Here is a 17290-nt window from a genome sequence, read left to right as displayed (position 1 = left end):
CCTCCCCTCCCTCCCCATCCTTCCCCGTCACTCCCATCCCTCCTCGTCCCTCCCCGTCCCTCCCCGTCCCTCCCCATCCCTCCCCGTCCCTCCCGTCCCTCCGCGTCCCTCCCCGTCGCTCCCTGTCCCTCCGCGTTGCTCCCCGTCCTCCCCGTCACTCCCCATCCCTCCCCGTCACTCCCCATCCCTCCCCACCCCTCTGCATCCCTCCCCATCCCTCCCTATCCCTCCGCATCCCTCCCCATCGCGCATCCCTCCCCATCGCTCCCCATGGCTCGCATGACCGCCTGAACCGTCCCCCCTGCAACCCCGTCCGTGGAAAAATTGTCTTCCAGGAAACCAGTCCCTGGTGCCAAGAAGGTTGGGGACCACTGCAGTAGGTATATTTTACCACATCATCTCTTTCTTATTTATTTTCACGTACAAATTTGAAATAAAAGTTAAGAATAAGAGATAAAAACATAACCAAATTAGTCCAGCTACTCTGAATTCCCATCAAGAGGTGGCAGTTATTATTTCAGTTGCTGTATAAATGGCTGATTGACATATTCAGGAGTCACTACCCGTCTTCATAACTCCAGAAATAAGGGCTTCTGTTAAAATGAAATTTACCCTCATACCTGTTGTTTTTGGGAATATGTTCCGAGGTGTTGATGTTTTCAAAAATTGTGTCAAGTGAACAGACTCAGGATTCTACAGAGTTTGATCTTGTTAATGTCTTGGGTTTGGGTGAAACGCCTCTTGAGAACATGTGAGTCTATCGGAATAGGGTTTTTGAATTATATTCCGTTACTGTCTATCATATACTACTCTGCTTATTTCCTTTATTGCAGGTATCACAACCTAGTCACTTTTTAAAAATGTATTTACTTGTTATATATTTTCTTTACTAGGTATAAACTCCAAAACAGATCTTTTATGTTTCTTTAACTGCTGAATCTCCATTGCTTGGGACAGTGTCTAGTTCACCTTGGTCCTCAATAAATATTTAGTCAGGGAGTGAATGGATATTGTACAGCTATTGGCTTTTATACGAAGAGTTATTGCACTAATGAGTAAGGGTGTGGATATAAATAGGATGTTGTGCTGTCCCTGCCCCCAAGATGTTTACATTGGAATTAACATAAGGACAGAATTGTGACACACGATGGTAAGGTCAGTATGAAGTCAGTTAACTATATTTTAATTGGATGAGGCGGTGGGGCTTTCCAGAGGAGGAAGTGGCAGTTTTGCTGGATGTATTGTTCCTCTTTATATGTATGAACATATAGACCTTAAAAATGTACCCCTCTTAACACTTCTAGAGCCTGTCATCCTCAAATAGACTTACTTTGGGATTGAAATGAAAATAAAAAACAATAAAAATAACAAGAAGAGCTATGTTTTGAGTACCTGCCATGTGCCAGGCATGGCTTCAGGAGTCTTTTTTTTTGCGGTACGCGGGCCTCTCACTGTTATGGCCTCTGCCATTGCGGAGCACAGGCTCCGGACGCGCAGGCTCAGTGGCCATGGCTCATGGACCCAGCCGCTCCGCAGCATGTGGGATCTTCCCGGACCCGGGCACGAACCCGTGTCCCCTGCATCTGCAGGCGGACTCTCAACCACTGCGCCACTGGGGAAGCCCAGGAGTCTTATAGTTATTAGTGGAACTTAATCTTTACAACATGCAGAAAAGACAGGATGGTTATTATCCTTATTTCACAAATAAAGGAAGGTATGGGAGGTGCCTGCCCTGCTCGCGGTCAGGATCTGCGGTTCTGTTCTTTCCCCTGTTCTTACTGCAGTTGCTTCACTCCAAGGCTCCGGGGGTGGGATCTGGTGGATTTCTGCAGGCTTGTCTTGTTCCTGAAGTGAACCATGGGTGGAAAGGACTGACCTTTTTCCAAACCCCTCTCAGCTGTCATAGTTATACACTCTGGGAAGAGTATTGGAGGCAGAACAGGGTTGACAAGCTCAGCTGGGATCTTCTGGGATGATCTAAAGGTCTGCTGAAACGGCCTTGGCTTTCTGGCTTGGCTTTGGGGCTTTTGATGCTTCTTTCTTGGCTAGAGGACCTGCCAGTTTGTAAATCCTCCGGTGCTGCCTCTGGAATGCTTGTGTTCTTTCTGCCATGGCTCTCCCTCTTGTGAATATTTTGCTCAGTAGCAAACCCCTTTGACAACAGGCTGCCTCCTTAGCCTGGACTGTTCAGTGCACTTCTCTGATATGGGACGCACAAGTCACCATCAACAACGGCCAATTGACATTCCACTGGCATTGCCCGACAGATGTTTACGTCTGTAAATTATGAACTGAACTAATGAAAAGAACTGAGTAAATGAAACGAAACAAGCGGTGGAAAAGTGGACACTTCTTAGGATCCATTTATTTCATGGCACTGGGTCTTAAACCATCCCTTGAGTTGGGAGGAAAGCAAGAAGCAGCTCATGCGAGGTAGAGGGAACCACATGTGCATAGACACGTGTGATGGCCCAGCGCATATGGGGAACTTGCAGTAGTTGGACATACCTAGAGTTTTGAACATGACAGGATACTAAAGAGGGAGCCAGTGTAAGTTTCTTTCTTTTTTTTAATTAAAAAATTTTTTTCAAGTTGAAGTATAGTTGATTGACAATGTGTGGCAAATATTTCTTAATAAAAATGTTAAGTAACACACAAAAGGAAGATAAGTATTTTTCCAGACAGAGTCGAGATCTTTTTATTCTGAGAATCATGTGATGTCTTTTCCCTCCCCTTGATTAATTTAATCGCCTTTCTCCCCCTCGCCCCTGTCCTTCATCGGTTTGAGTACTGCATGTCAGTCTTTTCACCAATGATTTGATGGTTGCTTACGTGTACTGTTTTGAGCTAAATATTACCAAATGGTTATAACTGACTGTGCTCTTCCCATCTGGAGATGTTTTAATGAGAAGCAAGTCAAATGCCTGTTGGGTTTTCACGTGAAAATGTAGACTGAAGGCCCATCTTGGTGTCTCATTAGGATTTTGATGATGTTAAGCCGCCTGCGTTGGCTTTAAAGAGCTTCCTTTTCTCTCCTGCACGCCTGCTAGCTCGGTGATGTGATGGTTGACATTGCAAGTAACATCATGTTGGCTGACGATCGTGTCCTGGGGCTGGCGCAGAGGGAAGCTAAAGCCTGCAGTAGGATCGTTCAGTGTCTGCAGCGCATCGCCACGTACCGGCTAGCAAACGGAGCTCATGTTTATTCAACAGTAAGTGCAACGTTAGCCTAGAATTCTAAGGAAAAGGTACATGTAAAGCAGCTCTAGCTCAAAAGAGATCAGTCTGTTCCCCATTATGGGGTATTTTGTTATTGCTGATTATTACAGAATTTCCTGTTCTTAGACATTTTAAGAGAGAATTTTGCCTCTGAATAGTCTGTGTCCTTGGTAACTGGAAAGTGCTATCTTAATTTGTAATTTGAACGGTTAGCACTGTCTCATCCTCCGAAACTTGCTACAACACAAATAACAGCACTATAGAATTGCCCTCCTGTCACATACCCACTGTCCACCCTAGCTGGTATTCTGTTCCCGTCCCTGAAGGATGTTTTGAAACAGTGCTTGATTTCTTGCCCAGGTTTCAATTTCAAAAGGGAACAAGGATTCCAATCCCCAACCCTTCTGAACATATGGGCATTTTTCAGTCAATTTCACTCTTGGGATAATGAGTTATTTATATGTAATAGTCACTCCATTAAATAGTATTGTTTTATTTGTCCTAAATTTCTTGGTGTACTGCTTCCTTTTTTTGTTCTAAAGTGTGGTAAATATGACAAACGTAAATATAATAAATAATGCTTTATTCTTTTAGCAGTCATATTCTGATCTGGCCCATGATTTTCATTTTCTAACTATTTTAATGGATTCATCGAATGGTCTATACCTCCTCCTATGATTTTACACAATTCACGATTGCTGTCTTTCCATTGATCAGTGGAACCTTTTTGATGAGACTGGGTTTTATTGGTCCTTTTGCTCAGTTAAGTTTAGGACTACTTTCCTGAATAATAAACAAAATGGAGGCTTAGCATGACTCCTATCTTTTTTTTTTTTTTTTTTTTGCGGTACGCGGGCCTCTCACTGCCGTGGCCTCTCCCGTCGCGGAGCACAGGCTCCGGACCCGCAGGCGCTCAGTGGCCATGGCTCACGGGTCCAGCCGCTCTGCGGCATGTGGGATCCTCCCGGACCGGGGCACGAACCCGTGTCCCCTGCATCGGCAGGCGGACTCTCAACCACTACGCCACCAGGGAAGCCCATGGCTCCTATCTTGACAACATAGTTCAGGGTAGTTGCCCTCTCAGGCATATGATCTTACTTGAAATGAGCTTCCCAGTTTTAGGGCCACACTTGGTCCTCCAGGTCAGTTAGATCCATTTTCAATCCTGTGCTTCAGCCTTGCTTATTACTCAGCACAGAGAACTTCCTTCGTTCTTCTGAGAACCCAAGGATATAATAGGGGGCAGTATAGTGGGTATTTGCACAGCATTTCAAAGTATAAAAAGGTTTCTGAGAAACTATATATCTACTTACGATATGGCTTCAAGGCCATCTCAAAATGGCAGTTTTCTTTCTTTCAACTGAGGTTTCACATGTTTATCATGATTATATATGTCTTTGATTGACAAAAAAATTTCGAATATAATTTGCTAAATATAATTGAATTTAGTAAGATTTTTTGCAATGTGTCATCTGTGGGACAAAAGCTAATGCAAAGATTCCTTAGTCTTAAAAATTTAGGAAGCCACCAGTTATTTTCTACTGTGCATATGGTACTTGGAAAATTCTGCCTTCTTATATTTTAAAATTTTAATTTTCCCAATAGATTTTAGATGCCTCGCATGGAAGTCCTATGTTTAAAAAAATTTTTTAAAAGAGGACTTCGTCCACATATGGTACTTAGAATGATGCCTTCCCTCTATAGTAGGCATAGAATGAATCATCCTTGAAGGAGGGAGATGTCATCTTGTCCCTGATATTTACAGCACATGCTGTCATCTTGATGGATGTGAAAGAGACCGTCAGCCTGTCACTTCTCATGCCCTCTCTGTCGTGGTTCTCACAGAGGGAGGGGTGGCAGCGGTCCTCCGGACATGGGCTTGGTGGCTGTTTGTCTCGGCAGGCCGTACATTTTGGTGGACCCTCGAGTTCAGTCTCACTCTTGCATTCCTTAAAATTGTTGGGGCCCGTGCCATCTTTTTTAGGTGATTTTCTGGCCTAATTTGCTTTTAAAATCTGTTCATTTCTGTCTGGCCTAGCACCTCCCTTCCTTTTCTGACGAAACAGCTTTGGAGCGACTCTGTATAAAGATTTTATTGGTGAAACTTAATGCTGAGAGTTGTTGTCCCCATGAAAGAAAAAAGTGAAGATGGCATGAAGTGTTGAATGAAGCGACTTTTAAGTGTATTATGATCATTAAGGGTGTCTACTGATTTTTCTAGCTTGGTGGGGTTTTTTTTTTTTCTTTTAGTAAGACACTTCCATCTTCAGCTCATAGTTTCCTGCAGTGTACTCTTCAAATTATTGTAAACTGACCTCTCATTTGTATCTGATCTTCCATACTTTGGGACTTGCTCTTTTCCTCTGCATGGGTATCTTTCTATTTTAGGACATCCTTTTGTTTCCAGCATCTTTTTTCATTCTGCCAGTTATCTACAGTGTCTTTGTTTAGTAAGAATGTGAGCTTTCTCTTCTAGCTTATGTATAGTGTTTTGTGTTTGAAACTCTTTGAAAGTGCTTTTTTCCCATCTTATAAATCTTTTATAACTCCTGTTTGATTGACTTTTGAAGTATTCACCCAATATTGCTCTGGAGGCTTATGTCATCAAGGCTGCTGGCTTCACTGGGATGACATGTACCGTGTTCCAGAAAGTGGCAGCTACTGACCGGACAGGCTTTTCTGACTATGGGAGGCGGGATCCGGATGGAAACCTGGATAAACAGCTGAGCTTTAAGTGCAACGTTTCAAATACGTTTTCAAGTCTGGCTCTGAAGGTACGTTATATTCTGTCATCATTTAAGGCTCTACAGTTAGATTAGAATACAGTCGACCCTCCGTATAGGTAGGTTCTGCATCTGCGGATTCGACCAACTGCAGATTGAAAATATTCAGTCAAAAAAAAAAAAAAATCCCAGAAAGTTCCAAACAGCAAAACTTAAATTTGCTGCATGCTGGCAACTATTTACATAGGATTTACATTGTATTTTCAGTTATTTACATCGCATCTGCATTAGGTATTATAAGTAATCTAGAGATGATTTAAAGTAAGTATACTGGAAGGTGTGCTTAGTTATATGCAGCTGTTATGGCATGTTAACGTGAGAGACTTGAGCATCCGTAGGTTTTGGTATCCAAGGGGGTCCTGGAGTCAGTCCTCTGTGGATGTGGAGGATGACTGTACTCAGAATGTTTTGCTTTGCAAAGATAACCATACTAAAAGTTATTTGGAGGGAGGGGATATTGGTATTGCCTTTGCTGTTGTTTTGAAAGAAACTTAGACCAAGAAGGGACACATCCTGATTTTCATGGGCCTAGACATTTTTGCCCTCTGGACTCCTTTCTCCACACAAATATGTCAAAATTATATTTTACAACTGCAGTGGTAAAAAGATGAATATATTAATATTACATATTAAGACATTTTCTTTGACTTTAACGTTCATTTTTATGCTTCTGATTTTAAAGAAAAACGTTTTCGTAGACCTCCTAATAGTATTGTGTGCCCTTGGCTCTGTGCCTCCTGGGCCTAATGGGAAAATCCAGGCCATTTAATCAGGCAAGCTGTAGATCAAGATTTTTAGCACAGAAGTGCAAGCGTGTGACATGTGTTCACAAATTGTGTGTTTCATTGCAGTACGCAAAATTAAAAGCATTTTTATTGATTTTTAAAATTTGCGGTTCAGGCGTGTTTCATTAAACTGCATTGAAGCAAACGGTGAAAGTACAATTTCAACACCCTGGAGTCACGATTTTTTGTTGAGCTTTGTGTGGCCACGTGGAACTATGTTTTTGGTAGTTTATAATTACACAGTGCTTTCTGTGTTTCTGATTTGTTCCTGAATTATGTCGCAAACAGTATTCCAGTCATTTTATGCCTGCAGAATAATCAATGAAATAGGTGTTAGGTATCTTGGTACACTGTGGAGGCTCAAATATTGAATGAATGAATGAATGAAGAATTAATATATTTTGTCATATTTGACCCTGGTGACCTCCATAAGGAGAGCCAGTTTGCCTAATTTAATAATAGTCCAACTTCCCCCACTGCCCAAGACAATCTCAACTATGTCAGAATGTCTAATGATAACATATTTACTTGACACCATATATTCAGACGAAAATTGGCAAGATTTGTTGCTCTTGGCTGTATGAGAGTATTTGACGCACCGAGCGATGCTACTCCTTAATGCCTGCTCCTTTCCTTAGAGTATTTTTTATTGGTAAAAACATACCACGAAAGGCATCAAAACAGCATCACACACAAGCCCATGAGAAGTGTATGTCTTTTAGGAATATTTAAAATTGATGAACCCTTCTATCTAAGATGATCGTCTGAGAGAAATTAAAAATGATGAAACCCAACATTTCATCAAGTTTACAACCTATCCCTTTGGGTAAGGAGAGTTTCTACCTGCTGAAGTAGAAAGCTTTAAATGAATACTCTCAAATTTGTTAATTTCTTACTGTTCTATCATTTTAAGATCATCTTGGTGGCCAGAAACCAGGGACACATCACATTATTATTCATGCTTTATAGATGGACATGCTTAAACCTAGTGAAAACAGAACATATCCTTCATGACACAAAATTCGTTAAAAATTTTAATGTTGAGAGTACCAAATGCCTTAGCATTTTAACAGGAAACTTTTACATTGTAGACTGTACACTATGGCAATTTTTACTCTTTTTGCCTGTTTTTTTTTTTTTTAATGCCTTGAATATACTAACTAGACACCTTGAACATCTCATAATTGCATTACCCTTGGATGGGAGAACATGCTAGCGTAAGAAGTTAAACCCATAAAAAGACAGTCCTTAGCAGTAGGAGCCTAGCTTGAGTTGCCTTCTACATATTTCTTGAATCTCTATTGTCCTGTCTGTATTACCTTCACAGCCCAGATTGGACTTCCGTTTTGCATTGCCCACGCCATCGTGAGCTCCTATTTAGTCTCTGTGTCTCCAGGCTCTTCTTAAAAATTCATCCTTTTCATACAGATTGGTCTGCCTAAGGCAGTCTTCAGCCAACACGTACCAATCCAACCATACCAGTTAGTAAAATATTGACGTACTTCCTTACCCTTTAGCGAGTAGCTGCTGCCCCAGTCCCCTGAGTCTCCTCAGCTGGCATCCTGGTCCTTCTTTCAGGAACACGACCCCGTCTGTCCACCCTTTAGCAACTGAAGGGCTGGTACCTACAGAGCAGAGGTCCTGTACGAGACTTCCCCTCTGAGGAAGCTGCTCAGATTGTTTATATTGTGAACATTATCCCTGCATCGACCCGACGTGGAATTGGACCTTGCAGATCCCACGATAAATGGTGTCCCTTGGAGGCTTGATGTCCCTCTGGAGGCTGGCTGTCAGTTAACTTCCTCATTTATCTGCCCTTGTCTAATAGCAGAAAACTTCCCTTGTTGTCTCTTCCAAGTACTGGCCATTCTTAGGCCAGGCTCATGCTCAGTCTTCTACTAGAAACCCTGCTTCTCCCCTCCCCTCCCCAGCTCCTTGGTTTTATGATAACACACAGAAGAAATGTCAACTTCAAGAATCTTACCTAATACCATTTGGTCTGTCCTCATCTCTTCCATCCTCATCTTAATCTCTCTTCCTCGCTTTGCCCATAACACTCTGCTCATCTCTGGCATTGCATGTTACACACAGGAGCCAAATGGGTTTCTTACAACTCCTGCGTCGGACTGAGGGTTACTCGAGGTCAGAGCTAGTGCTTGATTCATTGATGAAATCCAGTGCCTGGTCTCAGTCATTCAGCCAGTTGGAGATTGAATTACCTGTCATCTGACCCTTACAGCACCTAATCTAATTTTTTTCCTAACCAAATGCTTCCTTCCACTGTTGCTACCATAATTCAGATTTGTTAGCATCCAAAATATTACCTATTTTCGATTAACTGCTAAGAGCTTTTAGTAGCTGTTGGTGTTTTGAATTCAGCTGTTAATGTAGCCAGAAAGAATTGGTTCTTTAAAATTTTTCTTGACTGGAATTTAGAAATCACGTTTTCTTTATGCATCCCATATTTCTCTCATCCCATCTAGGGCTTTAAGCCCACCTGAAGTCCTTTTCATTTCCAAGCCAGTCGTATACATCGTCACAGTTCCTGCCTTCATATGTGCCCTTTTTCATGCCCTCAGTGTCCCCCCTGCTTGGGAAGATCCCTGCTACTGTCTTCTAAGACTCCATTCGGTTGGCAGCTTCCTTCTCTTCCTCAGACAGAATTCATCATTGCCTGTTAGCCCTGTAGTGCTTTGTTCACTGTCTAGAATAATGAGAAGCTGGTATGCTGGTGAGTTGAGTTATAGTGAGAGGCCAGAGGGTATGGTTACCTAAATGTGTTCCTGTTCGGCTCCCCCACTTAAAAGCTATGCAAACTTGGGCAAGTATTTTAACCTCTCTGAATGTCAGTTCCTTTCTGTTCCATAGGGATCATGAAGTGGTACTAAACTCAAAGGTTTATTGAGAGGGTTTAATGAGGCAAATATGTAGACATTTATAGCAGCGCCTGGCACAGGGTTAGCACTTAATAAATGTTAGCTCTTATGGTTTTATTATTGTTGTTGTCTTTTCCTTGCTAGATTTTTAATATTTGAGGGCAAGGACCATGGCTTATTTCATTGTATATCTCTAGATTCTGCACAGTGCCATGCATGGAGGAATGAAACATCCAATAAATGCCGTTGAACAAAAATTAACAGCCAAACTTAATTCGCAAAGAAAGTCAGTTAAAAAAAAAATTCTAAAGGCAAACATAATCCCTGTTAATCTTCAGCAGTGAGATAATCAAAAGGTGGAATGAAGTTAATAACTAATTATACACAAGAAAATAATTAGGATGTATCATAACATCTATCTGTTTAAAATCTAGTGAGTCGATAGTCAAGGAGACATGAACAAATTACTGTTTTTAATCAGCTGGCTCTTTGACCCATTCTAATTTTATTGTTAGAATTCTAGAGACTTAAACAAAATTAGGATTTCAGAAAATTTTGATTTATTAATTATGTAGTGTCAGAAGTGCAGATTATTTCATAAGGAATGATGTTAAAATCTAGTGAAAATATTTGAGTTAACATCTGTTATGATACTTATCATTTTCTTCTTAGTGTCATTCTAAATAAGAAAATATGCATGAATTCAGCAAATAAATTCATGATTAGAGCTCTATGATAACATTATTTCATGTGTGTATAGTTTGTCAATTTTTTAGTATTGAAGTTAAAACTAAAGCTGAGTTGTAAAAGTCAAAACAGGATGAGGTTTTAGATGATTGTTGGTAAGTCAATTACTTTAAGGCATTTTTCTCTCTCCCCAGCCTCCAGATAACGAACGACCTGCCACGCTGTGGCAGTACAGGCAGACCTCGGAGATATTGCAGGTTCGGTTCCAGATAACTGTAGTAAAGCAAATATTGTAATAAAGCGAGTCATACAAGTTTGTGGTTTCCCAGTGCATGTAAAAGTTATGTTTATACTATACTGTAGTCTATTAAGTGTGCAGTTGCATTATGCCTAAAATACAGTGTACAAACCTTAAATTAAAAAATACTTTATTGCTAAAAAATGCTAACTGTCTGACAACACAGGGTTGCCACAAACCTTCAGTTTGTTAAAAAAACAAAAACAAAAAACCCACCTCCTGCCCCCCAAAATGCAGTTATCTGTGAAGTGCAATAAAACGAGGTATGCCTGAAATAATAATAAAAATACTACCCCCAGTTCCATAGCCTTTTGTGCTTGTCATGGTCATGATCTCCTTTGGTCCTCATAATCATTTGTTAGGAAGATCATTAGCTGCACGTGACAGATGCAACTCACAGGGTAGACAAAATTGTGCAGTGTTAAGCAGCTACACATGGTGAAGCTGGGATCCAAATTCTGGTTTCTTCTTTCAGATCCCATGTTCCTCTCCCTATGGGTGGCATATGGTCTTCAATAATAGATGTTAGACACCAAAAACATGTCTTTCCGAAAGTTTTTTTTTTTAATTGAAATATAGTTGATTTACAATGTTATGTTAATTTTTGCTGTACAGCAAAATGATTCAGTTATACCTGTATATACATTCTTTTTTATATTCTTTTCCATTATGGTTTATTACAGGTTATTGAATGTAGTTCCTTGTGCTTTACAGTAGGACCTTGTTGTTTATCTATTCTATATATGACGGTTTGCTTCTGCTAACCCCAAACTCCCAGTCCATCCCTCCCCACTCCCCCTCCTCCTTGGCAACCACAAGTATGTTCTCTATGTTTCTGTTTCATAGATAAGTTCATTTGTGTCATATTTTAGATTCCACATATAAGTGATATCATATGGTATTTGTCTTTCTCTTTCTGACTTCCTTCTTGTGTGATAATCTCTAGTTCCATCCATACTGCTGCATTCTTTTTTATGACTGAGTAGTATTCCATCGTATATATGTACCACATCTTTATTCATTCATCGGTCGAAGAACATTTAGGTTGTTTCCATATCTTGGCTCTTGTGAATAGTGCTGCTATGAATATGAACATAGGGGTGCAGGTTGTCTTTTTGAATTACAGTTTTGTCAGATATATGCCCAGGAGTGGGGTTGCTGGATCATTTGGCAGCTCTATGTTTAGTTTTTTAAGAAACCTCCATACTGTTTTCCGTAGTGGCTGCACCAACTTACATTCCCACCAACAGTGTACGAGGGTTCCCCAGAGGTTTTTAGGAGAGATTTTTCTGATTTATTAGCTATAATTTGTATGTTTTATATCTATTTCCATTGCTGTAATCCATATGTTCAAAAATGAATATATGGTTAAATGAAATTATTACCTTTGTGTTCTTGTCTTAAGGCTAACTGGCAAAAAGTATAGTCACAGTAAATGTGACAGATGTGTTCCTTAGTGATTTTTTTCATTACATTTACAACCTTTCTGGAATAAATGATCAGTACTTCTTTTAAGGAGATTAAATATGCAGGTGTTACTTTTTTACTATAAAAATTAAATATTATTGATATAGGTGAAGTTTGCTTTTCCAGGCCACCCCAGGGGACCTATAATTATTATTTAGTAATATCCTTTATTGGACTTTGAAAGATGTTTTAGAAATCTAAGTGTCTAACAGCCTTGAATTTTTAGCTCTCATCTCTCAGGAATCTCAGTACACCTGAGGTTTTTCATTTGTTGTTGTCGGGATGGTTTTACAAGTTTAAATTTGTGTAGAAAAAAGCTTATACTTCTAGAAAGTATAGTTGTCATTTCCTTTTTCCGCTCTTTTAGAAAGTAAAGTATGACCTCTTTTTTTAAATTAATTTGATTTATTATAAAACTTTTCCAGAGAGCTACACTTTGTTTTCAAGTTATTTTGTGTTCACAACAGAATTATTTTATGAATTTTAAAGTACTTAAGCTTAATAAATGTCTGGTATGTTTGATAAATATAAACAGACATTTATCTTAATAAATGTCTGTTCCTCAGGATTTTGACCTTCTAATTAAATCAGTCTACTGATGTTTTTCCTTTTTTACATGCATCCTTATATACTTAGGAGAAATTTATATACTTGATAGAAATATACTATATTAGTGAATGAATTTATAATAAACTTTGTTTTCCTGTCAAGTTATATTTGTAAGAATAGTAGAAACCTTTTCATATGTTTTCTTAGGTGAAATATTTCTACTGAATATTTTCTTGGCATCCTCAACTTAAAAGTAATATTCAACTGTCAATATTCAAACTTCTGAAATACTTTTTTCCAACAGATATTTATGGTTATTTGCTGTGTTACAACATTGTTCTAAGCACGGCAGTTAAAAACTAAATCTGAAGTCAATCATTTGCTTCAGTAGAACCTTTTAAAAAAATGCCACACAGACTTTTCATTAATTTCATAAACAATGGGCTATTTTATCAAATACTATGCCAGGAACTATTATTAACATAGGCTATCCAAAAATAAATGAGATTATCTGCATTCAAAAATTCTCTTACTCTAGTTAAGAGGAGCAGACAGTGAGATCCACAGTGCTACTTTTAAGTATTAGTTATCATGGAGCTGTGTACAGAATGCTGCATGAGTCTAGAGGAGGGAGCACCTACCTGTAAAAGCAGTATCTGGACGAGTCGTGTAATTGATCATCCCCCCCAACCAAAAGCCCTATTTATAGAACTTTGCAGCGTCCTTCTCTTGGCTGCCAGCCTTTCTCGTCCCGATCCTCTGTCCTTTGCATTGCCAGCAGAATTAACTTACTGAAAATCAAATCTGACCTGTGTGAGCTTACCAAATAAAAGAACCATGGAGCATTTCAGCCGGAGATGCTGACACGTGCACAGTGGCATTTAAAAAGAAGGAGATTTCAAAAAGTGATAAACTCAGTGTGGCCCAGTCTTGTGGTGTAGGGAGAGTTAGGGGATGAATTTGGGACAAGGAAATTAGCCAAATTATATGGCATACTTAGGATTTTTTGGCCATAGTTTCTAAACATTTGGGAACCAAGGTGTTATTTGAACTGAAATAACAACAGATTTGTTGAAGAGGAAATTCTGTTGGCATCGTGTATGTTGGATTGGAGAGAGAAGTGAGTGCCAAGAAAGCGGCTTTGTGATGTCTTTAAAATAAGGACGTTTTTAGATAATTATTTGCCTCCCTGGTGTACAGATTCATTTTTTATGAAATGCTGAATAATTTATAATTTTAAAATCCCTAATAAAGAAATCTGAAGAACACTCAGTGCCCAGCTAGAATTTTCACTTGTTCCTCTTTGTTACTGTGTTTTCCTAAATGTGATGTGTTTCTTAGTCTTCTGCTAAAATAAGTTTGCTGAATCTAAACTTCTATTATGTTTGTGTATAATTTCTTTCTTCTGTCGTTTGACAGTTGGAATCCATCATAAATCACCTTAAAGTTTCAGAAGCCCAAATTAATTATACTCACATTTGTGATATGCTCCCTTTGTGCTCATTTACCATATTTTGTCATTGTAAAATTCATGTGAAGAGTGGTCACTGGGATCCCTGTTCTGTTTAATGCTATCTACTTCAGCAATGTACATTATCGGGAAAATTCACTTTATAGCTTTAAATAATCCCTTGTTCACTACTTTAGCGCTCTGAAATAGAGTTTGCTTTTCTCTTCATTTTCTACTTATTTTGTTCTATGCTATTATATGATGTTTACTTAACGGATAAATTGTTCTAACTATTAAATTTCACATACCTACCTTTAAAAACTATATTCAGCATATAACTAGACAACATTCATAACTATCTAAAATACTCCTGGTTTTTACCTACTAATATGACAACTCTTCTTTGTTTCTGTTTTTTTTTTTTTTTTTAATATATTTTCAGAATACTATTGTAGAGGCTTCTATTCAGCTTCCTCCTTCCCTTTTCTCACCAAAGCAAAAAAGAGAAGTCAGACCAAGTGATGACTCTCTCTATAAGCTTCAACTCATCGCATTCCGCAATGGAAAGCTTTTTCCAGCCACCGGGAATTCGACGAATTTGGCCGATGATGGAAAACGGCGTACAGTGGTTACCCCAGTGATTCTCACCAAAATAGGTTTGTCTGTGGCATATGTCATCCTGTAGTCACTGGACAATACGACTTTATCATGCCCTGTCCCTAAAGATGCTTATTTTTGTTCCTTCTCATTTTAATGAGTCACTAGTGAAGAAAAGGTATTTGCAGAGTTCCCATTCGTGGATAAGTTGACATTTAATTGTTTATGAAGTTTGTTTCAGAAATACTTTTATTTCCCATATCCTCCAGATGGTGTGAACATCGATACCCACCACATCCCTGTTAATGTGACACTGCGTCGAATTGCGAACGGAGCAGATCCTGTGGCCGCCCAGTGGGATTTTGATTTGCTGAACGGACAAGGAGGCTGGACGTCAGATGGGTGCCGTATACTCTGCTCAGATGAAAATATCACCACCATTCAGTGCTACTCCCTTAGTAACTATGCGGTTTTAATGGTACGGCAGTCGTTAACGTTATGCACAAACACTTAAGTATTCTCATTTTTCCCTATGCGTAGTTAAGCTCAAATGAAGACTGTTTTTTTAAAACTTTTGACATAATTGCTCTCTTTAAGTAAGAGGCGACTTTTGGTGTAATTCTGAGTTTAAAGGGAAATTGAGTTACTACGAAGTGAAATGTATGGGATTGAATTTGGCATAGGAATTTTCAGTAAACTTTGTAAGCAAATCCATTCAACTAGACCTTGACCTTAAAATTTGGAAACATCTTGGGTGTATGCAGTCCAACTCTCAACCCAGAAAGCGTGACTCGTTTTGCCCAAAGATGCACAGTGAACAGTGAGAGGTTTTCCTTCTTTGCCATCTAGTGCCTTATCCCACTACACATCATAATTTTTAGACTCCTTTTGAATTTAGAGTAATGGTGATAATTTCAGTTTAGTTGCTGCAAGTGACAGTATTGACCCAAATATCTTCAGTGTTAATGTCTTGTGTTATTTACCATTTTACATGTCTATTAATCTTTGGTAGAATAACCAGTTATTAATGTGTAGGAACAGATCTTTTTATTAATGAGTCATTTAAGTGAATCTGATTCCTGAGTTGATAATTATGAAATTAGCCATGCTAGTTTTTATTTCATATTGTGGTTATTATAAGATACTAACATCCTGGAGTATGTATACATGCATTCAGAGCATAAGGGATTACTGATGACTGTGAAGGACATTTCCCAGCAATGGCTTGAGGCTAGCCTGGGAGTGAGGACGCCTGCATTCTGATTTCTGCCTCCAGCTCATCTAGACAGTATTTTATCAAAGCACCAAATAATCTTGAAACGTGATATATTTTACTTTAGGTGAAGTATGATTTTCTTAAAAAGACAAAAGAGCGTCTACCACTGGAAATGGTCTTGAAGCAAGCTTGAATTAGAGTAGGTTTTCCTCAATTCTGTGTCTTAGTTTTCTCTTTGCTCCTCAACTTAGGATACATTACCTAGTGTCCCAAACAGGCAGAGGAGTAAGTAGATTATCTGGCAGGGCAGAAGGATTAATGTGTGTGTTACTCAGCCCAGCTGACAGTGGGTAAAGTCTACACTAGCAAAGACTCAGCTGTGTTTGTATCAGTCATCTGTCCTTTTGGGCTTAAAGTTAGTGTTGATAGTTTAGGACTCTCTTCACAAATAGATGTTTGATTTCTGTAAGTCTGAGTCTGGTTTCTATAAGTTCACATTCTATTGTTTTGTAGTCACCTTTCAAAGAAAGCTTGAAGTAGTAATTAAAATACGAAGCATTTTCTCTTTCACTTTGAAAGTGTTTTCTCATTCAGGTTTTGATTATAAAGTAACATGAAACTGAGAAGTACTGAAGGAGAAGTAAGAGAGATGCAGCAGCATCTGAAGTTTTTTTAGTAGTTAACTGGAAAAAGTTGGGCAAGAGAAATGAAACACAGACACACACAAAAGGCATTTTATAAACTTCATTGTTAAAGACATGACACTGTACCATGTGAAACTTTTATTTTTACTTAATTTAATACCAGTTTAAAACATCTATTTTTGAACTTCCTAGCTGTTCAACAATTTAAATTAGTATAATCCTTTTCTTGAAGGAATAAGCTATTCTTTTATCTTTCATACTTTTAATCTTTTAAAAAATGTGATACACAATTCTTTAAAATTAAGAAATAGCACCAAGATTTTTTTCTATTTTCAAAGAATATCCTTTCGCTTTTCTTAAATATAGCTATGCCACCTAGAGGCAGCAAGGTGAGATGTATCTGAAATTGTTGACAAAATTGTAATGAAGTTAGTATGTGGGATTTTTGGAGTTGCTAATGAAACATGAAGGCAAAGTTAATGAAATCATACATACTCTTAAATAAGTCATGCCTAAGATAGAAGAAATAGCTTTAAAAAATTAGACGTCAACATCTGTTTTTCTTTGCCTGACACTATGAACAATAGGTAAAATGCTATTTTTCTTGAAAACTGCCTTAATATTGGGTTTTATATAGCACGTCTAAATTCCTGTTTTGGCAGCTAGCCCATAAAACTTTTCCTGCTCTGGTTTTAAATAATTTTGTATTTAAAAAATGA

General features: G+C 38.7%; 1 protein-coding gene across 4 annotated transcripts in view; it reads left to right on the top strand.

The window, feature by feature from the left end:
• Positions 1-17290, top strand: part of ADGRA3 (adhesion G protein-coupled receptor A3) — a 118964-nt gene that overhangs the window by 79945 nt on the left and 21729 nt on the right. For 3 of the 4 annotated variants that reach the window (XM_073805121.1, XM_033856895.2, XM_073805122.1), the window contains 5 exons: positions 3051-3212; positions 5790-5993; positions 10545-10607; positions 14557-14770; positions 14981-15189. In XM_073805121.1, coding sequence (XP_073661222.1) covers positions 3051-3212; positions 5790-5993; positions 10545-10607; positions 14557-14770; positions 14981-15189 — 852 coding nt within the window. The remainder of the gene's footprint in view (positions 1-3050; positions 3213-5789; positions 5994-10544; positions 10608-14556; positions 14771-14980; positions 15190-17290) is intronic. The other variant, XM_033856896.2, reaches the window with a different exon arrangement.

This window comes from Tursiops truncatus, chromosome 5, assembly GCF_011762595.2.
Source record: "Tursiops truncatus isolate mTurTru1 chromosome 5, mTurTru1.mat.Y, whole genome shotgun sequence".
Classification (NCBI taxonomy): Eukaryota; Metazoa; Chordata; class Mammalia; order Artiodactyla; family Delphinidae; genus Tursiops; species Tursiops truncatus.
This window is presented reverse-complemented; position numbering and strand designations above follow the sequence as displayed.